The 25,353-nt window shown below is 40.4% G+C and overlaps 1 protein-coding gene across 9 annotated transcripts in view; it reads left to right on the top strand.

The window, feature by feature from the left end:
* The window catches only part of RBM39 (RNA binding motif protein 39), a 49,185-nt gene that overhangs the window by 18,121 nt on the left and 5,711 nt on the right, over positions 1-25,353 (top strand). For 5 of the 9 annotated variants that reach the window (XM_073309980.1, XM_073309981.1, XM_073309982.1 and 2 more), the window contains 12 exons: positions 1,694-1,888; positions 3,069-3,134; positions 3,240-3,293; positions 4,986-5,103; positions 5,798-5,950; positions 6,727-6,864; positions 10,400-10,465; positions 11,609-11,813; positions 11,985-12,062; positions 15,013-15,045; positions 16,998-17,073; positions 17,200-17,305. In XM_073309980.1, the coding sequence (XP_073166081.1) occupies positions 1,694-1,888; positions 3,069-3,134; positions 3,240-3,293; positions 4,986-5,103; positions 5,798-5,950; positions 6,727-6,864; positions 10,400-10,465; positions 11,609-11,813; positions 11,985-12,062; positions 15,013-15,045; positions 16,998-17,073; positions 17,200-17,305 (1,288 nt within the window). Of the gene's footprint in view, positions 1-1,693; positions 1,889-3,068; positions 3,135-3,239; positions 3,294-4,985; positions 5,104-5,797; positions 5,951-6,726; positions 6,865-10,399; positions 10,466-11,608; positions 11,814-11,984; positions 12,063-15,012; positions 15,046-16,997; positions 17,074-17,199; positions 17,306-19,943; positions 20,260-25,353 lie in introns of those variants that run through there. The other 4 variants (XM_073309985.1, XM_073309984.1, XM_073309986.1 and 1 more) reach the window with 4 other exon arrangements.

Below are 25,353 nucleotides of genomic sequence, written 5' to 3' on the forward strand. Positions count from 1 at the left end.
AGTAGGACTGAGTGGACTTTGTTTTGTTTTTGAGTGCAGTTATGTAACCAAAAAAAAAAATCTACATTTGTAAGTTGCACTTTCATGACAGAAATTGCACTACCATACTTGTATGAGGTGAATTGAAAAATGCAATTTCTTTTGTTTGATTTTTACAGTGAAAATATTTGTAATAAATATACACTTTGATTTCAATTACAACACAGAATACAATATATATGAAAAGGTAAAAAACCATCCAAAATATTTAATAAATTTCCATTGGTATTCTATTTTTTAACAGTGCAATTAAAACTGTGATTAATTGCAATTAAGTTTTTTGAGTTAATCGCTTGAATTAACTGCGATTAATTGACAGCCCTAACAGAAAGCTCTTCAAAAATATTCTTTGTTAAAGAAGTCTGTTTTACTTTTACTTTGGTTTGTTTTTTTCTAAAACTTGAAAAAAAGTGTGATTTTTTTTTAAGTTGACTGTCCTTTAAAATGCCACATCTTTTATTTACAGTGTTGTTGCTGTGTCGCTCTCAGGTTATTAGAGAGACTGGGTAGGTGAGGTAATATCTTTTATTGGACCAACTTCTGTTGGTGAGAGAAGTTTACACAAGCTCTCTTTCATGCCAGGGAAACGTACTCAGAGTGTCACAGCTAAACACAAGGTGGGACAGATTGATTTAGCATCAATAGTTAACACATTTCAAGGGACCATTCAATGTGAAGCAGCTCATTAATCCCCCTTCAGTCATTGGGGGAGGGGGGGGTTGTTAGTGGGTTATAGGTGGTTGTAATAAGCCATAAATCCAGTGTGTGTATTCAGTCTGTGATTTTTGACTAGCGAAGTTATGAATTTAACCTCCCAGACTCGTCTTTTGAAAGTGTCATGCAGGTTTCCTCTGAAGATGGGGACTGATAGGTCAGATATAGAGTGATCGCTTTGTGAAGTGTTCTGTTTGTTGTGGAGACAGTAGGACAGTCTTCAGCTCCTGGTGCCTAAGTTTTGGGTTTTTCTGGGGGGAAGGGGCAGCCAAACACATGGAAAGGATCGAATTGTGTGACAGACTTATTGTTCCTCTCCTTTCGGTCCAGCTATATTTGTTTGGGTCTCTGTGTACAGTGGTGATCTTTTAGAAAAGTAACTACTATTTTAGTTTATAAGCAGTGAACAGTTTCAGGTTTGTGAAATTTAAACAGCTCTTCTGGAATTCTGTAGTTAATAGGAAGTGAACACAGTTGCATATTGTTGCTGTGACAGTAATGCTGCAAAATTTCAAGATGTCTGTCAGGATAAAAAAAAATAGGTAATTTGTCCTTTTTGCCTTATTTTTACTATGAAAAGGCAGCCCCACTTGACTCTCCATCTTAGCAGATGTTGAAAGCTTGGATGCTCATTGGAAATATTATTTTTTAATATTTACAAAGCCAAAAGATGAGAGAGCTTGAAACTAGGGAGCATTCATGCTCAAATTTTAAGCGTTCTGAAATTATCTCTTCTGCTAATGGCTGATCAAGCATATAAAAACTGATAATGTCGCTGTTCCTATGTTAGTGTCTGTGGCATTACGGGTTGCGAAAATAAAATTAGTACATTGTTCGTCAGGGAGAAGACGGACTAATTAGATGAGGAAAGCTGATGCATAATGATAGACGCCAACATTGAGATTTCTTTACATCTGTAACGTAAGTTGTATTTTCTTAGGAGAAAAAAGAGCAAGAGCAGAAGTCGCAGTCATGAGAGGAAGAGGAGCAAAAGTAAAGAGCGCAAACGAAGCCGTGATCGTGAGAGGAAAAAGAGCAAAAGCCGGGAGAGGAAACGCAGCAAAAGCAAAGAACGCAGACGTAGCCGCTCTAGAAGTAGAGAACGTAGATTCAGAGGCCGCTATAGAAGCCCATAGTAGGTTATTTTAATGTACAATTGAGCATGTTTCACATCAATATTGTAAAAGTTTGAACTGAACTATGTACTTTCTAAACTAGTCAGTTTACTTTTTACTTTGAACAAGTGTTCAAAGTAATGTTGCAGTTTACAAGGCAGTAAGGAGAACAATGGAAGTAATGTAATATATTTCAGTTACTATAGTAATTTTGTTTTTATCCTAAACTACAAGCAAATAACCTATATTTTGATTAAATTGAACTAAAAATTGATAGAAAAAAAGTAGCATAAAATCAGAATATAACTTTTTAGTTTGGATTAGGATGAAAGGAAATTATCTATTAAAGTCCTGGTAAAAGACACTTAGTAGTAGTTAAAACAGGTCATGTTGAAGGTTTAACACTTAAAAAACTGGATGATAGTTTCTAGTAGGGTGCAGGTTCTTAAGTTGATTGCTGTTGCTTCTAAAAAGAAACTTCTATGGGATCCATAAAAAATATGAACTACCCTCTTCCTGCTGGGCTTGCATCAGGCATTAACTAACAAACTTGCATCAGGCGTTAACTAACAAACTGTATTCCCAGAGCTTTGCTGACATCGCTGATGCTGGTGCACAAAGCAGGAAGTAAACAGAGGTATGTAGAAAAAAATGGACAAAACTATTCCAGAAGGAAGATACCTAGTTGGTAGCTAAGGACTACCTGTTCCATGAAAAAGCTGTCTGCAAGCAATGGAGCATATTTTTTTTCAAAGTTTGTTTTCTAATCAGTTTTTGAGTCTGTGATCTTTGTGGATGATGGCATTCTGCCTGAGCTGCATCATTGCCACTTGGTGGCACGGTGTAGCTAACAGTAGATGAGAATATCTTTAGTTAACAAGAGATATTTATTTAAGAGGTTGGCTCACAGTTGCGCTTCATGTGTGTTAAAGCCTCTAATTACATATATGTATATGCAGAAATAGTATTAAAATAAGTATAGGAAAATAGAGGATCCTTGGAATGAACAAATGATAACCTTTTCTTATAATTTGTGTCAAACTAATATTCTTGAGTTAGCACTACTTGTCTTGAACTGTATTTGTGCCCATATAACAATTAAAAAACAGGGACGTCCGTAAGCATTAGGTTGGCAGGATACTATATTTTTCCTAGTCATGTACTGGATTTATAACAAGCTCTTCTTTGTTTTTACCTTAGTTCTGGTCCAAAATTCAACAGTGCTATCAGAGGGAAGATTGGTCTGCCTCACAGCATCAAATTAAGGTTTCTGAGTTTTCTATTTTTGTGGCTATTTAAGTGTCTGTACTAAAAATTAAGCTACTTTGTATTTTTTTTGATAATCTAGTAAGTATTTTTTAATGTTTACAGCAGACGGCGCTCCAGAAGCAAAAGTCCATTCAGAAAAGACAAGAGCCCTGTTAGGTAGCTATTTTCACGCTATTTCTTAGCTTGTAATTAGTCTTGTTATGCTGAATGTTATGTGAGATGATGCTGCATCTTGAACTGCACAATTACTTTCTGTGCAAGCCAGATTTAGGATTGCCAGTGTCCAAATCGATCTGTCTGATCAATATAGGTATCCATGGTGCTTGGCATGGAAGGGAGGGCTTGAGGGGGGAAATATATATTGTTTTTCTGCTGAAGGAATATCCATAAAATTTAATAAATTCAATTACTGTAAACACCTTGTTCACTGTTGCAAAATTGTTTTGCATAAATCTTGCCTTGCTTTTCATATTTAAGACTATTTGAATTAGGTTATAGTTTACCCAGTTGAAATTGGCTCATTTTTTCTCATGAGTCTCATTTATAGAATCATAAAAGCTGAGATGGAAAAATATTACTTTGGTCATCCAGTCCATCAACTTACAAGTGTGTGATTTTTATCTACAGTATGTTACTCTGTATGTAACACAATGAAACTGAGTGACTGTTTCCCAGTCTAACACATCTCACTGTCAGGAAGGTTTTCCTCATACTTAGCCTAAATATTTATTTTCTTACACCGTGTGGTGTCAAATCCTAAATTCCACACCCTTAGTTTCACTGAATGTGGTACTGAAAGTTCAACTCCAGTGTGTAAAGTCAGATTAATACATGGGTGTCAAACACCCATGATCTGGGCTAGATCTGCCCTGTATAATGTATATGAAGTCTATATGGCGTAATCATATTCTTCAGAATCTAAGTTTTTTATTTTTAATTAAAAAAAAGTGGTGCAGCCCTAACACACGCTGCACTTTGACATGTTCCATGCTACTAAAACAGTGCTGCTAGGACAAGTGACTACAGTAATTATTCAATTTTATAGCAATTATTCTGTTAGCAGTTTACTTGATTGTTTTGTTAGAACTTCTACTCTTTGCATCTTTGGATTTTTTTACATTTTTGGTGGTAACAAATGCTGAAACTAAAATATCACATGACCAAGTTTAAACAGTCGGGACTTTCTGTATATGGACATGTTGGCATTACTTACTGATACAACAGTGATAGTCAGTATACTTGTGTGAAATGGCCACACAGCCAGCTAGGACTCTTATTCTCTGAAATCTTGGCTGTAGTCACTTGTGTGTCTTCAAAAATAATTGTATAAAATTAGGTCCCTAGTTATTGTGATCATTGCTTCTGCATGTCTTAAGAAATGAACAGTCTGTGACAAAATATCCTATTTTGTTACCTGTTTCTTCACTCCCCCCACTTACCTTCTCTGTCTTTTGCATATTGTCTTTTATATAGTAAAGTGACAAACCCTACCCCAAAGAGTTTACAGTGTTTGTTCAATGCCTGTCACAATGGGGCCCTAATGTGGTTGAGTCTTCTAGCCAGTTCTGCAATATAAACTTTAAAAAAAAAAAGGCACTTGTTTGTTAACAAAGTGCTAAGCACCTCCCTTTAAAGTTAGTGGGGATACTTGTGTGGTACGACTTGTGAATATCATTTTAAAGGACTACATTTAGGTTCTCTTTTTAAATCTTGGCTCATAACTTATAAAAAAGTTAGGTAGATGTTTTGACTTCTTGTCAGGCTTAAATGACATATAATTCTGCATTTGCCCAAACTGAGTTGCCTTAAATCAGAACCGAGTTTCTTCTTCTTTTTTTTTTTTTGCAGAGAGCCAATTGATAATTTGACCCCTGAAGAGAGAGATGCTCGAACAGTGTTCTGTATGCAGTTGGCTGCAAGAATTAGGCCAAGAGACTTGGAAGAATTTTTCTCTACTGTAGGAAAGGTAATTGAGGGTGGGTTAAATGAGCATATAAATATTGTTTGTGTGCAGGATCAGTGACATTTCCAATATTGAAGCCCTCTACAAAATTGTGGCCTCCTATTGCAGATCCTCTGCATGTGGAATTCATATTTAGTTAGGAGTTTTGTGTCCGGACTGGTTTGCAAAATCAGAGCTTTAACTCATGGGGGACTTGCCTGTGTCCTACATTTGTCCAGTGACCAATGCAATGGAAGTAATTCTAATTAGGTCCTCCATGTATTGTTGCAATAAGAAGTAAGATTTTATCTTTGCATGTGGGTCTGCAGCATAAGATGGAATTTTAAGCTTCGGTCCCTTTTTAATATGGTAGCCCCTTCTGGTGAGCTGTTAGAAAATTTGTAGTGATGCAACAACTTTGACAAACTGGAATTTACAACCCTTTTTCCTTACTACCTTCAGTTTTATGTCAAAATTGTCAGTCCAAAGATGACTTTCATGAAGCTAACTTTTTTTGGGATGTGTTGGTTTAGAAGGTAGTGTGACTGTGTATCAAGTCTGTAGAGTTATTACACAGTTATGAAATCATTAAGCATCTGTATTGAGTCAAACAATAGCTATCTTCCTGTACATATTCATGAAGTCCCTTAGTAACTATATAAAAGTTAATTGTGCCAAATAGAGATTAATGATAAACCTGAGATTTTCATTCTTGTAGGTTCGTGATGTGCGGATGATCTCTGATAGAAATTCAAGACGTTCCAAGGGAATTGCTTATGTAGAATTTGTTGATGTTAGTTCAGTGCCTCTTGCAATAGGACTAACTGGACAGCGTGTTCTGGGAGTACCAATCATAGTACAAGCATCGCAAGTAAGTTGTGGTTGGTTGTATACTAGTCATAGAATTATGTAACATTTATACTGCAGCATCTGCTGCTTGACCAAGAGGTAATATACACATCCTTGAAGCACTGTTGATTTCAGTGAGACTTACTTAATTTGCAGAGGTACACATATTCCATTTCAAAATTAATTTCTCCATATTTATGCCAAAGTTGTACTAATGTTGTTACTGTTAATTATATTAAGGGATAGCACAAATCACACTAAAGGCCAGAGAATGGGATGGCTGGACTCCAGTCTTGTTTCTACTGTTGTATGGTTGAATAGCTGAAAATTGAGTTACAGTTGAAACATTTCTGTAACCTTAACTGAAGTGGTTGCTTCAGTTTTAATAAATACTGCCAGGCACAGAAAACTGAGTCGAAATAAAACTAGACAAATCAATACAGAGTGATATGTAGAGGGTAAATAAGGGAATTAAGGCTAAGAAGGGGACTGTTAACTGACTTATACAATAGTACATATCCTATGTGTAGTAGTCATGCATATTTAACAAGCAAACTGCATTCTGTTTACTAGAGAAACCAATAATCTACATCAGTTCATTCCATTTCAGGCATATTTCTAGTTGCATAATTCTAATCAAGAGCATGGACTTTTCATAGCATTTAAGTTATTAAAGTTAGCCTATATACAAGCCATTTTTACTGAGAGTTTTCGAGCTTCCACTTTTTAGTGAATTTACTAGATTTAGTAGATTTTTACTTAGGCTGTTACGGACAATGGGAATTTTGTTGTCCCTAGGCAGAGAAAAACAGAGCAGCAGCAATGGCCAATAACCTACAGAAAGGCAGTGCTGGGCCCATGAGACTGTATGTAGGATCATTACACTTCAACATAACTGAAGATATGCTTCGTGGAATCTTTGAACCATTTGGTCGGGTGAGTTCTTATTGATGACAGAGGTGTTATGAAGTGCATGTTGCGATTACTCTTATTTTAGATCCTGTTTCATATAATAAATGCAAAGGACTGAAAGGGCATCCTGATTGTATATAAATTCCACATCTACAAAAATTTTCTCTTCCTGTTCTCATATGTATGTGCATGTTTATAAATCCAGTAGGGGTTAAGTATTCTGATTACATCTGAAAACAAATAAGGGATTTTGTATTAAAATTAAGATATTTTCAATAATACTCAACCATTTTTATTGAACAGGTAGGTGTGATGTGGAGAGCTGAGAATTCAGGGACTAACCTGTCAAGCTAAGATTAGGTGACGCATTTTAATGTTTAAGGAATTCTGTGTACTTAAACTAGCTATGGTTTGTCAGATCTTATGATTGCCTCCCCTTTTGAGGCAAATGTTTCCCTTTCATTTTTTGGATCATGAGGTTGAGGAGGTAGTCAGGAAGATCCTTTTGAGCTGTGGAATCTCAAATTGTTGCAACAATCTACTTCCTGTACATACCAAACAAGCCATTCAGTAGCTCACAAATATCCAGTCAGCCACCTACTCGACAGTTTCTAAAAATTGTATACATAAATCTCTTCTGATGCTTTCTGCATTGTAGCTAACAGCTTGAATGATGTATTCTTGGGCTCCATTTGTCTCCTCCATCCTGGCCCCAAGAGTTGTGTATTCTCCCCTAAAAGGAAAAGATACAACTTTTCACTCCGTAAATCTCCAACAAAATCAAATACCAGCAGAAGTCATACTAAGCCCAAGCTTTATCTCAACCAGAGAATCTTATTTGTGACCAACTGTCTATGATCCCTGACCCTTCCCCCCCAGATCAGGTATCTGTCTGGGCAACCCTGGATAGCTTTTTGCCACTTTCCTCTTCTCCACCGCTTCCTGTTCCTTTCTCCCTCTCTGCTCTGGATCTTGCTGACTTTTTCCAAAAGAAAATTTTAGAAATCTGATGGGACCTCCTCTCACTTCCATTTACTTCTCCTGCCTTTTCTGTCAACACTGAAACTGAGATCTCCTCCTGTTACCGCTTCCAGCTCTCATCCTGTCTCCTGATCTTCCTTGCCACCATTTTCATCCCTACTCTCACCTTTCTCCTCTGATTCTTCCTCTTGTAATACAAACATGCTTTAGTCTCTCCCACCATAAACTCACCTTTGATCATGTGTCTCGCCAGCTATTGGCCAATCTTCCTCTTACGTGATCCTAAAACAGAACATGGCAGAAATTCCAAGGGAGGTGCAATAAATGAGACTTCACACTCTATTTTTAACTATTTCAAACTGAACATATCTCTTCAGAGTAGTTTTTGTAATAGCAACCCATATAACATAACCCTTTCTAGGAAAGGTTCTTGCTAATGCTGAGTAAAGGAAATTAAAACAAATTATTGAAATTAACAAGTAAAATGTAGAATTTGAAATTATGGGTACTCTGGGCAAAAAAGTCATATTTGTTTTCATTGCATACTAATTCATAACCATAGCCTTATAGTTAAACTCCTTGTAATGTACAAATATGGGCTAAATCTTTGGATAACACTAAGATAACTAGTGTATTGCATGGATTATATAATGAAACTGTTAAAATGTGTCCCTTTGCACACACAAATTAAAGTTACAGATGGGCATGTGTATAACGATTCTTAGAGATGTCTGCAATAGTCTACAGTCTGAGTGCTGTATTTTTTAAAAAGACTAAATGAATGTAATTTGCAACCCACTTCCATCTCTGCTTATCTAGCTTCTCAAAAATCATTTTTGTGTACTGCTTGTATTTACTACTTGGTGGGACACTTTACTCCTTAAATTCTTCCTTAACTAGTCAAATGCCTATTAAATAAAATCTGAGTACATATATTGCCTTAAATTAAGGTTTCTGAACATCAGAGGAGTGAAGTTCTAGAACAGCCTTCCAAGGGAAGCAGTGGGGGCAAAAGACATATCTGGCTTCAAGACTAAGCTTGATAAGTTTATGGAGGGGATGATACGATGGGATAGCCTAATTTTGGCAATCAATTGATCTTCAACTATTAGCAGAAGATATGACCAATGGCCTGTGATGAGATGTTAAATGGGTTGGGATCTGAGTTACAACAGAGAATTCTTTCCTGGGTGTCTGGCTGGTGAGTCTTGCCCACATGCTCAGGATTTAGCTGATCGCCGTATTTGGGGTCGGGAAGGAATTTTCCTTCAGGGCAGATTGGCAGAGGCCCTGGGGCTTTTTGCCTTCCTCTGCAGCATGGGGCACGGGTCACTTGCTGGAGGATTCTCTGCACCTTGAAGTCTTTTAAACCACGATTTGAGGACTTGAACAGCTCAAACATAGGTTAGGGGCTTGTTACAGAAGTGGGTGGGTGAGATTTTGTGGCCTGCATTGTGCAGGTGGTCAAACTAGACGATCATAATGGTCCCTTCTGACCTTAAAGTCTGTGATTCTATGATTAAGTTACAGCCTTGTTAAAAGAATATCCTTTAGAGAACTGTAAGAAATTGTTAATTGTGTTCCATTTTGTTTTATCTTGATCAAGCTTTGGTAAGAGGAATAGTATAGGCCAGGAGGGGATAGGGTTGAAGTCTTCAAGAAAGACTTAAGAAAATGGAATGTAGATTTAGATATGGGTTTTTAAAATCATCTCCTTTATTATTCCTCCTCCCCCCCCTTTACGGATGTATAACAATCTGATACTTTATGGTTACAGATTATTTGCAAATAGTAGTTTTTTTTTCAAAAACTCAGTAACTTGTGAAATTCTGTTCACTGCCCAAAATAGCAGCAGGCAAGGATATGACTTCCAATGTTTATACTTTTTTTTAGTTTAGCTCCTACTAGATTCTCATTTTATAATTTGATACATTGTACAAAATTGCAATTGCTTGTATCTGAGTTGATGTAACAATCAGCAATTGATGATGGCTGTGCTATCATAGTATGTGCTAAGAGGTCACATCTGAGTGGAAGCCATTGGCTGGCTGAGGAGCCTAAAATAATCCATAAAAATAAATTGAACATACCTGAGGCTGTTTTGGTGCACTCAACAGAGGACCCTGCATGTCTCACTTTTAGTAAATTACAAGTTACCTTTATGCTAATGTAGATGCTTTTACCAGCTCCACCTTTTTTGAGTAAAAAAACTTCCAGCAAAAGCTTTTAAGCTCCTTTATGGAGCTCATATTCTCTGTGTATATATAAAGTCTGCTGCAGTTTCCACGGTATGCATCCGATGAAGTGAGCTGCAGCTCACGAAAGCTCATGCTCAAATAAATTGGTTAGTCTCTAAGGTGCCACAAGTACTCCTTTTCTTTTTGCGAATACAGACTAACACGGCTGTTACTCTGAAACCTGTCTTTATGGACCATGTGTTTATACCAGCTGTTTTATGCTTTTGTTCGATAACTTGTGATGTATTCAAAAAACTTGTGTGGGAGGAGGCTAAATTGAACTGCTCATTTGTCTTTATGGGATGTAATGTGTGATAGTCTAATTTTTTTTCATTTTTTAGATTGAAAGCATTCAACTGATGATGGATAGTGAAACTGGACGCTCCAAAGGATATGGATTTATTACGGTAAGATTTTGACTTGTAATAAGTTAGCAGAGTTGTGGGTTAGGTTGGTGACCCAAAATCCCACTGATTGAACATGGGCATTTCAGAGCTCAGGCAGAAACAAACTGCCCAGAGTCAGAGGTTTAAACTGAGATTAGAAAACTTCTTCAGATGGTTTCTATGTGATTTAAACAAAAAAGAGCTTTGTATAACCCGATTGCTTTTCTCCAAGGAATAGCTAGCTCTTTGTGGTCCAGCTCCTTAAAGCACTCTTACAGCAACACAGATCACTCTGTATGTTAGAAATATTTTATTCACTTTGGACAATCCCAACCCTTGGGGCATGTCTCTTTAGTCTGCCTTCCAATCCTGGATTGGTGGCATCACATATGGTTAATTAACAAATTGGCGATTAAGTACGGTATTTAAAAACAAAGTAAACTCACACATGACCAGTATTACCAATTACCTCAGTAAGCTATGTCACCACCCCTTCAAGGAAAAGCTTGAGTGGAAATAGGCCTTTGCGCGAAGTCCTGAAGGTCATCAGACTTAGGTTTTGTTAGAGGAATCAAATGGCAGAGGCTAGGGGTTTTGAAGGAGAGCACATCTAGCCAGGCGCAGATGTTCAAAACTGGGAACTAAGATCTAGTGTTTAAACTGACACAGCAATATGTGGTGGAAGGAAGAGCTCTCAGCTGTTAGCCAAGTTTGGATTATTGTACATGGAAACAGATGGGGGGAATCACCACAACTACGTAACTGTTATATGTGCATTCTGTGGCTGACACCTGACTAAGTAGACATGCAGCCGCATGCTGCACTGCCTGAAGCTTTGATTGGCCCATAACTACATGTAAAGCATGCTACAGTAATTGAGATCACAAGACAAGGGCATGACCCAAGAAAAGTGACTTCATTCCTGACCGCTCACTGAAGGAAAGCTGAAGGCATGGCCTTGATTTATGTTGGAATTTTTAATTTGTGGAATAGATGCCTAGAACAGAAGATGATCATTAAAAAATTGAATAGATATGCCAACAAAAAATCCCTAAATTGCTTCTTTAAAGTTAAAGGTGTCTCAGATATATTCTTATAGATAATACGTTTGATAGAAAGTACCTTGTGAACTTTGCTAGACACTGACCATGTATAATTCTACAGTTCTCAGATTCAGAGTGTGCCAAAAAAGCCTTGGAACAACTAAATGGATTTGAGCTAGCTGGCAGGCCAATGAAAGTAGGTCATGTAACAGAACGCACTGATGCTTCCAGTGCTAGTTCATTTTTGGACAGTGATGAACTGGAAAGGACTGGAATTGACTTGGGAACAACTGGTCGTCTACAGTTGATGGCAAGACTTGCAGAGGGTAAGTGTGGTAATATAGGTTATGTGAAAATATTGGGGTTAACTTAGTAGGAAGTATTTCACTTCCTTTAATGTTGAGAACGCTAAGATTCTTAAGCTAGGCTACTTCCCAAGACTTAATTCCTAGACTACTTACCAAGTGAAGAACTCAGACTAGTACTTTCTATCGCAGGTACTGGTTTGCAGATTCCCCCAGCTGCACAACAGGCTCTGCAGATGAGTGGATCTTTAGCATTTGGTGCTGTGGCAGGTAAGAATTTGAGGATCCATTTATTTTGGCATGTTGTTTTTAGCATGCTTATATCTTCAAGGGAGGTGAAAATATTTTATATCTTGTGATTTAACATTAGAACTATAGTAGTTCACAGCAGAGCTCCCAGTCATGGTGAATTATTCAACTCTGCAAATCTACAAACATAAATAAGGATAACGTATCACAATGTATTCTTCATTTATTTTAATGTGGTTCAGTTTGTGCTGTTTTGCAAATATACTGTAGTACGCTTACTAGCGCATTGTACAGATTAGATAATTCTTAGCAATCTGCGTCCTCACTGCCTCTCTCGTGACAGGAGTGGAGAAACAACTTGTTTTTTTTTGCTGTTAGGCACAGATCAGTAGTATCCTATTAATGTGGAATTACCATAGTCATGCTTTGACATTTCCTGTTCATGGGTGTCAGTTGCAGGGTTTAAAATCAACAAGTCCCAAACTGAGCTATTGAACTCTATCACGGTGTACAATCATACTATTGTGCCACCTTCTCAAATCTGTAACCTGGATGTCTTCGACTGACCTTTAGGTTTGCACATGCAAGTCATGACTACATCTAGTTTCTTGTGTTACATTTCAAAGATCCAACCTTTCTTCTCCATCCATGTATGTAAATCTCTCAATCATGTGCTTCTATTTTATATCTTGATATTTGCAACCTCCTCTTGTCTAGCATTGACTACTACAACCTTACCCTTGAAAAATCCATACAAAATGTTGCTAAGGTTATCTTTCTGACTCATTGCCCTGGCCACATCAGTCCTCTTCAGGACCCTCCATTATCTTCCCCTTTCACCTCTTCATTATACATATGCTTTTCTTTATCTTTAAGACTCTTCACAACTTAGCTTTGCCCTACCTAATGATCTAGTAACTTACTACATTGGTGACATCTACCTTCATTTCATCTACATGCTGCCTTTTACCACCCAGTGAGTTTGTCAAATGGGGAAGACTCTCAGATAAGAGCTACTACCATATCACCCTTCAACTCTCTCCTCCTCAAGACTCACTTTGGCTGTGATATCAAGAAAACCCTGCCTACTCATCATGGCTAAGCAGATGAGGAACTGTGACTGTCCATTTCCCCCTTACTTTTTCTGTTCCCTTACTCTTATCTCCATTCCAGTTTTTCCCCCATCCAATCTGTTACCATTAAAATAGTTATATTAAAAAAGCAAAAAACATAACAAAACTGCCAGTTGCCATGTTCACTTACTTGCATAATACTCTATCCCTCAATCCTTTGTCTGTTTGTGTCCTTTGGGTGGTCTCCTAAGTGGGCTGTGTACAGCTTCCAGCACCAATGAGGACCTAATCTTCATTGGGGCTTTGGGCAAGTAACTGGTTTGTGATGCAAGGGACATTGTGAAGGGATGCCAGTGCAGTGAGAAGCTGTGCGAGGGATCGCAAAGGGAGTGGGACTTCACAGTGGACAATAGGACATGGGAAGACTAGTACAGATCAATCCTGATAGCTGTCATGTGAATATCTTCACTGATCTATATTTATTTAGAAACCTGGGAATTCCTTGGTTTCTTTTTTTTACTTAAAACAAAATTAAGGTTGTTCCATTGCATTTCCAATGAATGAAATCGCTAAAACTCCAGGGAAAGCAGTCTTCGTTCATACAAGTGTCATAACTGCACACTTGGATGCCTCACCTCTTAAAACCTCTTTGCACTTTCAACATAAAGCCAACTACAGTACACACACATCCTCAAAACTACTCACAACCTAACTCTAGTCTCATTTTTATGTACAAACCATATATTAATCAGTACATGGGCCTAAAGTGAATATCTGTATGGATGAGGGCAGACTATAGAGGAAATGAGTGCACTATATCTGGTTATAGGTTGGAAGAGCAAATGAATCCAGAAAATGCTAGTCATATAAATCCCTCTCCTAGACCACTGTGTTGAGTTCTGGTCACCTATTGCAATAAGACCACTTTCAGATACGGGACATAAATAATTAGGTGTACAAAAACTGTTCTATGAGGAGATAGTGAAGTGTCTGACTAGTCAACAAAATAAAACAAGATCTGAGATTTCATGCACCCTCCTCTGAAATGTCCATTCTCACCCATTTAAAGTATTACAATTCCCTTTTGTGTGTTTGTGTGAATTAATGGAAGATCTGGGCAGGAGGAAGAAAGCTGGAAGTTATATTTACATCACTTGCAACCCACAGTTTACCATTCCTGCTGATTTAAAGAGGCGTAGGTTGAACGTCAAATTTAATCCGGGCAATGTCATTGCGTTCTGTAGTGATGCTTAAAGTCATGTTATCTCTGCCTCATTTCCCCCATTTGTAAAATGGATAACTATACTTCGAGGCTTATTTAGATATTTTCAAACTATTTTGAACTTGGAAAGCACTGAAGTAATAGTTCAGCATTGACTTCTGTTATAAGAAAAGGTTGCTAGCTGAAACATCTATTTGTATTTTTTAAATTAAAATTGATAACCTCTATTTTTAAATTACATTGAAGATTCCAGCTAATGAAGATAAAACTACTAGTACAGAAATAGTTGGTGTATAATGCTTGTTAAAACTGCTCTCTCTACTACTTTGGTGTCCAAATTGTTCTTTATCAAGAGGATAAATAGAACAGATTATGGTAAAGTGTGTGGACCAAAGAATTTTCATGTTTGTTTTGCTGTCCATTAATTGAATGCTACCTCTTTGGAGAATATTTGTCTAGGTAGTTATAGGTCCTCCTAGTCACTAGTATCTGAGCACCTCCCATGTGATAAATTAGAAGGAACAAAGCTATCTTTATTCTCCTATCTGAAGAAATAGAAGTAGACTGGAGGTGTTGTGTATCTGCATGAAGATCTTGCCCAACCTAGATTTAGGTGGGCAGTTAAGATCTAGTGTTTAGTGTTTTTATTTAATTTTCTATACATTCTTTTCTTTAGATTTGCAAACCAGACTTACCCAGCAGAATGAAGGTACGGTTGGATTAACATTTACTGTTGGCAAATGGGTTTTGCAAAAGTGGGTTCTTTGTACCAGAAGCACTTTACATCTGTGTAGAAAGTTCTTCCAGCACCCAAGAAATGCTGTTTTATTGGTATCTATAGGAAACACACATTTTAAGTGGTTTTATATATTGCTTTCTAGATATAGATATATATAACACCTAACCCTAGTATTCCTGACACCTCCTAAATTTTGCACTATTAAGACAACTCTTGTTAAAAATTAATAATTTAAATACAGTTTTCTAGCAATATATCTTAGAGGGGGTGGTTAAATAAGGGAACTGGGAGTTAGGATTCCTGGGTTCTATTCCCAGACAAATCATGCATTTATTATATGACTTTGGGCAAGTCACAAAACCCCACTATTCATCTGAAAACTTCCACAGACCTAGAAAGGGAGTTGAGCTCTCAAAATGATAACCTGAACTCTTGACTCCTTTTTCATGTTGAATAAAATATAAATTTCAATTAACTTCAAAGAATAACTTATAATGGGGCAATTATTCAATTGGCTGTTGTAAGTCAGCCACACTGGAAGGCTACTGATTGCTAGGTTTTAGTCAAACTAACATAACCATTCCTAGCGCAGTACTGTAACATTCGGTAACTTAAAGGTAAAATGTTCATATCCTCCCTTTTCACTACTCAGAAAAGCTTTCTAAACTGATATTTAACCCTGCCGTTTAGGAAAACTGCAAATTTTTGTATTTTTGCTGCAGTATAACTAGTTAAATATATTAATGAATTTTCAGAGTTCGCTATTGCCTGTCCATGGTTCCATTATCACCATAAGTGTGAATGGTGCTGTTGTCTCCATATGGAGCTGTCATTTGGTTTATACATTAGACTGTCTCTTCTACTTAAATTGAGCTGCAGGATGTGCAGTTCCCTGCTGGAATGCTTGGGACAGGCAAATCTTTTCAAAGATATTTGGTTACTTATGTTTTTGTTTAAATTGGTTAATATAATCATGGGTAACTGAATTTAGGCATAGATTTAATAGTTCTAAACTGCACTGATTTTTAAATGGGACAGTTCTGAGATTCTGTCTTTTGCATGCATTCCAGTGGCACGCTATATTTTCTGTGTTCTAACATACATCAAATGTCAGTGAATTCCAATTTGTTTTTAGAGATAATCAGGTTTAAAAAAATAAATCTTATTGCTGTCGAAGCTTTTTACTTGCTGTTTCCTATAATACTTCAGAGGGGGAGATTCATTAAATATAGGAAAATGATTGTGAAACAAATTATCTCGGAAGGCTTGAAAGTATAGTACAAGCATCTACTTTTAACTCAGGTTTTGAAATTGATTGGTTTCAAGTTAACTTCATCTCTTTTAGACACTTCGTTTTGATTTCTTGTAAGTTGGTATAGTAATTACAATTATATTCAGAAGTGTTGGTCTTTTAGTTAAAGCATGAGGCTGGGAGTAGGGATGCCTGGGTTCCAAGTCTGTCTGGGTACATTAATCAGAGTGGCTCCCAAGAATTATTTTAACAAATTTCTTACCATGAGGTTAAGAATAAGTTGTTTTTGGTTTTGTGGGGGGAGTTTATCAAGAACTGTGGTTCTGAATTCTATTTCCAGTTCTGTCATAGATTTCTTGTCTAATCTTAGGAATGTAACTTCACTTCTCTATGCCTTTGATTTCTGCATCTGATTAAAAATATTAATGTTGTAACTGAATATGATGAAAACAGGTTGATCAACCATCTGTCAGGGATGTTCTATGTTTAGTTAGCCCTGCCACAGCACAGGGGACTGGACTGGACTTCATGACTTTTTGAGGTCCCTTCCAGTCCTGTGGTTCTGTGATTTTGAAGCACAGACAGAAAAAGCCTTACTTATAAATTAAACTTTATGTAAAAGACTTTTTCCTTCAATGACAGAAAAACATGTCACTTTCTCTTTAAATAGTCTTGGCTGCAGCTGCTTCTGTACAACCACTTGCAACACAATGCTTCCAGCTTTCCAATATGTTTAACCCTCAAACGTAAGTTACCTGCTGTCTATTTCCATTTGTTACACATTTGTTTCTGACATTAGTGGAATTAGTGTGAAAATTAGTTTTTTTTGGAGGCGTGGTTTTGTTTTCACTTTTGAATTTTTCCTTTGGCAGTGAAGAAGAAGCTGGCTGGGATACAGAAATTAAGGATGATGTTATTGAGGAATGTAACAAACATGGAGGAGTTATCCACATTTATGTAGACAAAAATTCAGCTCAGGTATGTCTTTTGAGAGGTATTAAACAAATTTTAGAAGCTCTTTTCAAGTTGTCACTGTCAGACCTCTTTCGCAAGCGTTACAATTGTGTTGAGGTGAATAGAAATGTCTTAATTAAAAAAAAATCTTCTGAGTTGCTGAATGCAGCTAAGCAAGAGTCACTCCAGCAATTATTTTAATTATCTACTTTTGTAAGTGGATAGGCAATTTTCTGTAGCTACAAGAAACTCAGAGTTTAGCATGTTCTTGTGGGTCTACAAAAGAGTCAAATTAAAATATTGCAGAAATGCATATTTGGGCTGTAATGAGAACCCCTCTACCAGGTAGCCTTAGTTTGTTTCAGACTTGTGATATTTATTGTGTGAGTTCATTGAATAGCATACTTCAGTCAGTAATCTATCTGAAAAATACACTAACACTATAGGGTAAAATTCTTTAGCAATACAGAAACTGCTGTCTCCTTTGTGGACTGTGGGATGGCCCAGTGTGTCCCTGGCTGGTGAAGACCATTGGGGATGATGTGTCTTCTATATGGAAACAGTGGGCTAATGTCTTCTCCCTCAGGCATTATGTTCTTTCTCCATAAGTGCTCAGGGGTTCATTTGTTGCTTGAAAGACCCTTCCCTTGATATGCGCATGTTGGCTGACTATTCAGTCAATCTCTGCTCCTTTTAGGAGGAGGAGAAAGGTTATTGAAGATAGTGACTGGACAACTCTGGTTGATTTCTAACAACATAATTTAAAGCTGAACTGAATTATGTCAGTGAAACAGCCTGGGTTAATGTATCTGATATTAGTGCAGGACATTCCACAGTTTTTGTACCTTTATCATATGCCAGTGAGGCTGCTGTCCGGTAGGGTGAAGGGAAGTCTACTCAGATGTTACTGAATAACTTTGGAGGAGAGAGTTTAAAAGGCAGTAGTGTGCACTTTATCCCCAAACACAACAACTTTGTTATCAATGATTGTTTCAGCAGAGTGGAGGAAAAACTCTTGGGAGGTACAGGCAAACACAATTCTGCAGCCTCCAAAAAAAAAAAAAAGAATGCAGGATCCAACTCTCCTGCCTTATAATTTATCATTAATTACTGTCACCTCATTAGATTTATACTTCCGACCAAACCGTACTATTTTCTGTTCAAAGGATCTATTTCATTTGGGTGTTGCTACCATGAACTTCAGAATGTCTTGGGATTTGGGATAGGACCTCACCCTTAGTTTGAATTCTGGAATGCAATTCCATGGTATCACCTTCAAAATAAACCTTACCATTGTGAAGAGACTATTCCAAAGTGAACAGAATGTGAACTGATGCAATGGCGTCTGCCTGAGTTTGCAGACAGCTTAAAACAAAAACTTTTAGGGAAATGTGAACTGAGTATTCATCACAGATTCCTGTTCTTGGGGATATTACTGCACAGATCACAAGCTAGAACACGCTGAGAAAGGCCAACCTTAGGAGGACCCTCCTCCCCCATTGCCTTAAGCTACTCAGCATGCTATGTGAGACTGTGTAAAGGGATATGACACCTGCATCTTACTTCCAGTTGCTGAAACAGGAAGTGGGAATAAAAAAATAAAATTCCTTTGCTTTTTGATATCTCCTAATTTGAAAGACTTTTACCATTTAGTTTAGTCACTAATTTAGGAGTCTGGCCCAGTTTAGTAGCCTCACTTTCAGATGTAAGGAAGATGGAATACAGTGCTGAGAAGACCTTGATAGCTTGAGCCAAATACAGTCCCGGATTTGATTCTGAGGCCCTCTTCCTCTAGACTGAGAGGGGAAGAAAGAAAATAGCACCATTGTTCCCCAGGACCTCTGTCTCCAAGACCAGAGATAGCAACATTACATCCTCAGGTTTCAAGATTGCAAACTTCCCAATGCCAAGAAGAAAGTATTATGGCCAGCACTGCGGGAAATCAGCACATGGGTGGTTATCCCAGGTGCTGAAGCCCAAGTTGATACATAGCTCACGTTCCCCAGCACATGGGATAACCACCTATGTGCCCATAGCCCTTCCTCTGTCAGTAACAGAACTAAAGCATGTGGTTCCACTGGGTACCACAGGTTAACATTTGGCATTCTTTGTGCTGACTTTCTGCGTGGTTGGAGTGAGTCATTCTGAAGTGCTTGGGAGGGATATCTCAGTGGTTTGAGCATTGGCCTGCTAAACCCAGGGTTGTGAGTTCAATTCTTGAGGGAGCCATTTAGGGATCTGAGGCAAAAATTGGGGATTGGTCCTGCTTTGAGCAGGGTGTTGGACTAGATGACCTCCTGAGGTCCCTTCCAACCCTGATATTCTATGATTTATGATCCTATCTGTTATAATTAAGGCTGCGAGTCTGTCACAGAACTCATGACTTTCCAGGATCTCCATGACTTCTGCAGTGGCCGTTGCGGCTGGCCCGGGTGCTGCCTGAGCAGCTTGGGTGGCCCCCGGGCCAGCTGCACCAACCACTGCTGGGGCAGTCTTGGGCCACTGTGCCACTCCCCCACCAGCAGCAGCAGGGTCTGGGTGCGGAAGGGGGCTCAGTACTGAGGCGGCAGGTTGGGGTGCAGGAGGGGGTGAGGACTCTTGGAGGTGCTTAACTCAGTGGGGCTCCCCGGAAGCAGCAACATGTCCCTCCCTCACCTACTAGGTGGAGGCGTGGCCAGGCGGCTCTGCATGTTCCTTCTGCATGCAGGCACCACCCCCACAGCTGCTGTTGGCCGCAAGGACATACTGGCTGCTTCCGGGAGCCAGGTAGGGAGCCTGCAAGCCCTGCCTGTTGTTGGCCGTCTCCTCCCCCACCCCCAGCAGTGGGGGTGCTGGGCCACATGCTGCACTCAGCTGCAGCGCTCCCCGGAGCACCCTGGTTGTCATCCCTTCCCCCAGCCCCCACCCCACCCCCCAAAGTTTCAGTAAGGGGTATATAATACAAGTCATGGACAGGTCACGGGCCGTGAACTTTTGTTTACTGTCCGTGACCTGTCTGTGACTTTTACTAAAAATACTTGGGACTAAAATGGAAATTTAGTTACAATCCAAACCTGTCAATCAAGTCAGAATCTTCATGAAGTTTCATGTGGCCTGGCAACTTCCTTGGCAAGACTAAAATGCCTTCCTATGTGTACTAGGAAAGGTAGTGCAAATACAGAGACAGGCTACACTACTGCCATACAGTAACTTCACCTCACTGACGAGGTCACATAGTGTTCATAAAATTATTACAGGTCACTATTCTTGGATTATTACATGGCATTTCTGTGTCCATCATGTTCCTTTTTTTGTACTCTGAGGCACAACAGGACCAAATTCCATTACAGGACCAATTTATTCTGTCACTGTGAAATACCCTTCATCACCATCCTCATTCAGCTATGGCACATAAATGAAAATACTCTGATGTAAAATCCATTTCTATTTCTGAGGATGAGTTTTCAGTAGGTTCTCAAGATGGTCCAGCTCTTCTTCCCGGGTTTTGACTCCTGTCATTTTCTAGCCCCACTCAGAATATTCTTTCCTAGTTTCTGGCCTTGGACTGCTGAATTGTTCTGCAGGCAGCCTAGTTTACCAGACTCTGTCTCTGATTCCTGTGGTTTGTCTCCAGTGCATTGTAATCAAATTAACTCCCTCTTGTGGGGAAAGATGGAAAGCAAGAAGCAGCTACAGGCAGATCATTAACCATTGGAATAAACGATCCAGGAAGATGGTGGATTCTCTGTCATTTGAAATTTCCCTATAAAATACGCTGTTGAAACCAAAAGTGGTTAGACTTGAATTACTAGATGAGATTCTCTGGCTTGTGTTATGCAGGTGGTAAGATTATTATGATAATCTCTTCTGGTGTTTAATATATGTGTTATGCAGTCAAGGAATAAACACGGCCTTGATTAGTCACTCAGATACTATGGTGAGGAGTGTGGTATAAACATATGTAGCATGGATGGGCAGCTTTAAATCCACTAAGACCCTTTGGCAGGCCATACAACTTTTTAAGAGGGCAATATTGCATAACAAATATTGCATTTGGTACCATACAGCACGTTAATTTACAATAAACCGTGTATTGAGTGTAAAACTGAAGAGTTCTTAAATATAACAGCCCCTTGTAGCACTCTTAAATCCAAAAAATTTAAACAAAAATATTTCACTAACCTTTCTTCCAGTGTGCAAAACATCTGGGGTTTAATAAAGGAAAATAATGGGAAATAAAAACCTGTTAACTTTTTTTTTCCCCCTCTGCTGCTCTGAGACTTTGCCTGCACTCTGTAGTGGTCCTGGGCTCCACCATGTGAGGTGGAGCCTACATGTTGTGTCTCAGTGCCACTCAAATTTGGCCCATCCATCCGTCCATCATGCCCGCAGTGAAAGCACTCTGCCATTAAGCCACCCATCTCTGGTTACTAACTCCCCACTGGCAGAGGCGTGCCTTGCCCACTGCTGGAAGTGGAGGGGGATTGTCCACAATCTGGCTGTGGGAGCCGGGAGCCAATGGCAAGGCAGTAACCAGAGCTGGGTGACTTAGGGTGGTGCCCTTTCCCTATGTGAATGACAGAGGTGGTTGGGCCAGTGAGTGTAATTGCGACTGAGCTTATGAACTCCTGTTCTGTTCCCCATTGGCACAGGCTTTGGTATCGTCCCATGCCACCCAGCTCTGGTTTCTTCCTCCCGTTGGCGGAGGTGTGCCCTGCTACTGCTGGGGTGGAGGTTTGGCCAGAAGTTGATTGGCTCTCCGCTCTCAAATAATCAGCTGATGGGAATGCAGTAACTGGAGCTAGGTGGGGTGGGGCGGGGCGGGGCGGAGTTGGAATCTGTGTAAGGAAAGTGGAGCCAAGTAGAGCAGTATGAGGCATGAGCACTAAAACACTGTCCTCAGTAACCAGCTCGTAAAACAAAATAATTCTGGGGCTGCGACCCTGCCTATGGACAGGCCAAATAAATGTTCTGGCGAGCTGGCTGCAGCCCACAGGCCACAAATTGCCTATCTCCACTATGTAGAATAGATTATGTGGCAGCAGAGAACTGACTGGGATCCCTTATCTGTTTGTTTCCAGACTCCAGCACTGGGTTTTTTGAAGTTGTTAGGGTTTTTTGTTTTTTGTTTTTTTGTTTGGTTTTGTTTTGGTTTTTTAAGTATTGTACTTTTTTTTGGATGTTATCTGGACTAGTATGTAATTTTATACGTAGAAAACTTCAGCCTAGAACTTCACACCTAGAATGCACTTCCATCATTAATGAAAATAAGACTCTAGTCTACTTTATTCACCCCACCTCCAAAGCCTTCCCAGGACCCTTGCACCTCCTCTTAGTCTCTCTCCCATTTTTTGCCAGCCTAAATTAGACACATACATCTGTGAGGAAGTACTTATATTAGCAGCCTCACTTTCTGAGGCACTGAGCTCCCATGAAGCTCTGATGTGATTAGGAGCTGTGGGTGAAAATCCAACCATGTACTTCTTATATAAGAACATAATGGCCATACTGGGGCAGACCAGTGGTCCATCTAGCCCAGTATTCTGTCTTCTGACAGTGGCTGGTGCCACATTTTTCAGAGGGAATGAATAGAACAGAGCAGTTGTTGAGTGATCCATCCCCTGCTGTCCACACCCAGCTTCTGGCAGTCAGAGGTTTAGGAACACCCAGAGCGTGGGGTTTTGTCCCTGACCACCTTAGCTAATAGCCATTAATGGACCTGTCCTCCATGAACTTACTCTTTTTTGAAACCAGAACAACATCCCCACAGGTTAACTTAGAACATTATCCATGAAATGATGGCAGTAATTTGAAGAACTTAGTGATTATCCTGAAGCAGAGGTGGTCTGGCTCTTAAACGGTGTACTCAAGAAGTAACTGAAAAGGGTTAGGAAACTTTTTTAAAACTTTAAGTAAAAAGCTTTATGCAAAGGCTACAGCTAGCGTATTGTTATCTTCTACTTACTGTTGCTTTGAGTACTGCGTTGAATCAATTTTGCAAGGTCTTTCTTTGGAAGTTACTGTGTCTTCATCCTGAAAAGGTGTTAAAAATCTGGTAGTGCATGTCTACGATGAACTGCATCAATTATTTTAGCCTTTATTTTGTGCTAGTTCTGCATTAGCTACTTCTTTGAGTGCTTACTCGTGTCGATTCCATTTTAGGGGTGTGCGTGCCCACGTGCAGTTGTCGGAGGTTTTTGCCTTAGCGGTATCTGAAGGGTCGGTTGTGGCGCCCTCTGGAGTGCCGCACTCATGCATTGGTATATCAGGCACCGCCCGCCCTACGCCCTCTTAGTTCCTTCTTACTGCCCATGGAGCACCCCTTTCCCTTGCTTTGCAAGTGCTCAGCGTTTTTTCTCCTACTTGATCTCTGCACTATAGCTGTAAATAGTTTAGTTTAGTTAGTAAGTAGTTAAGTGTTGTAGTTAGTCAGGAGCCTAGTAGGGACTTTGCCCCAGGTGGGGCATGCCCAGGTCTCCTGTTTTAAACCATGCTCTGACCTGCACAGCAGTTGTTTGAAGTGCCTAGGGGAATCCCACATAAAAGAGAAGTGTGGCATCTGTAAGAACTTTTGTCCCAGGACACAGAAAGAACGCAACATTCACTTGAGGGCCCGCCTCATGGAGGCCGATCTTTGCACAGCCAGCTGGACGCAGCACCAAGTGCTTTGGCTTCGGTGCATAGCGCGCCTCCGGCACTGGGCTCTTCTCGGCACTCTTCCCTTCGCTGGTGCCCAAGAAGAGGGACCTGTCACTGAGCAAGCCAGATCAAGGGGCATTGGCCAAAGGACTCTGCTTGGGTTGCCCACCCACACTGGAGCCACAAAGGGGCTCTGCCCTGGTTTGTACTACCCCCGTAAGGGACCCACCACTGACTCCAGGAAGTGGTAGGGGACCCAGACTGATGGCACAGTCAGTGCCCTCTCAGCTGCCGGTGCCCAGAGAGCAAAAAGTGCTCTCGCTGGTGCCGCATGTGACGATGGACCTGGCTAAGGTTACCCACGAGGGCAGGCTTGCTGTGAGGGCCTCCCAGAAGGCAAGTGAGCGCCACTGTTCTCTGGAGCCAAGGCAGAGCCCTGTGTCGCCACGCCATTGGTCTCCACGTCTGCCCAAGTCATCAGTTCACTGCTACAGGTCTCTGGCACCACTTTGCCGGTCTCCACCCTCACACTAGGACTCACCTAGAGAGAGACACCAGTCGTCTTAGCATTGATGGTCACCGTCACCAAGACCTCGGGGATGCTCCTCAACTCAGTGCAGCTCCCCCTACTCCCAGCAGCGGTCGGACCATTCCAGGCACTGGTCACACGCGGCGACGGTTAGCTGCCAGACCCCAGCCTTGACAGCCCTGCCATGGTCTCTGGAGGAAAAGGACTTCTCTGGCATGGAGAGGGAATTCAGCCCCTCACCTACACAGCATTGTGACTAGGCTCTGGAAGGTGCATCCGCTGTGGTGATGCAGACCTGGTAGCAGGGCCAGTGACCAACACAGTGACCCTATTGGAACGCCTCGGGCATACCCATTATGCCGATGCCCAAGTCCTACCAGTCCTCGGTCGCCGCATTGGACGAACCACAGTCCGCGCCGACAGCACTGGGCTTGGTGCAGGAGGCACCAGTGGGCACTGCGATGGAGGAACAGATGCCCACCCCGAGACCGCCTTCCCCGGCAGGGGAAGACATCTTGGGCCCTCCCCAGGTAGTCCAGTCATCCTCCTTTCTGGACGAGGCAGTGGCCGGGCCTTTCTGGACTAGCCCACCAGGTGACTTCAGAGAGCATCAAGCAGTGCTCTGCCGGGTGGCCACCAACTTGGGCCTCAAGGCGGAGGAAATGGCAGAGCAATTAGACACATTATTCATTGTGCTCTCCGCGTCCACTACTGCTTGTGTCACACTCCTGGTGCACAAAGGGGTCCTGAATATTCCTAAAACCATCTGGCATACCCCGTTCTCATTCCCGCCCACTTCCAAGAGGGCAGAAATGAAGCATTTTGTCCCCGCAAAGGGATTTGAATACTTAAACATCCACCCACAGTCGTCAGTTGTGTCCGCAGGCAACGAAAAGGACAACCAGGGGCTGGTCAGTTCCACCCC

This window comes from Lepidochelys kempii, chromosome 13 (assembly GCF_965140265.1).
Source record: "Lepidochelys kempii isolate rLepKem1 chromosome 13, rLepKem1.hap2, whole genome shotgun sequence".
NCBI lineage: Eukaryota > Metazoa > Chordata > Testudines > Cheloniidae > Lepidochelys > Lepidochelys kempii.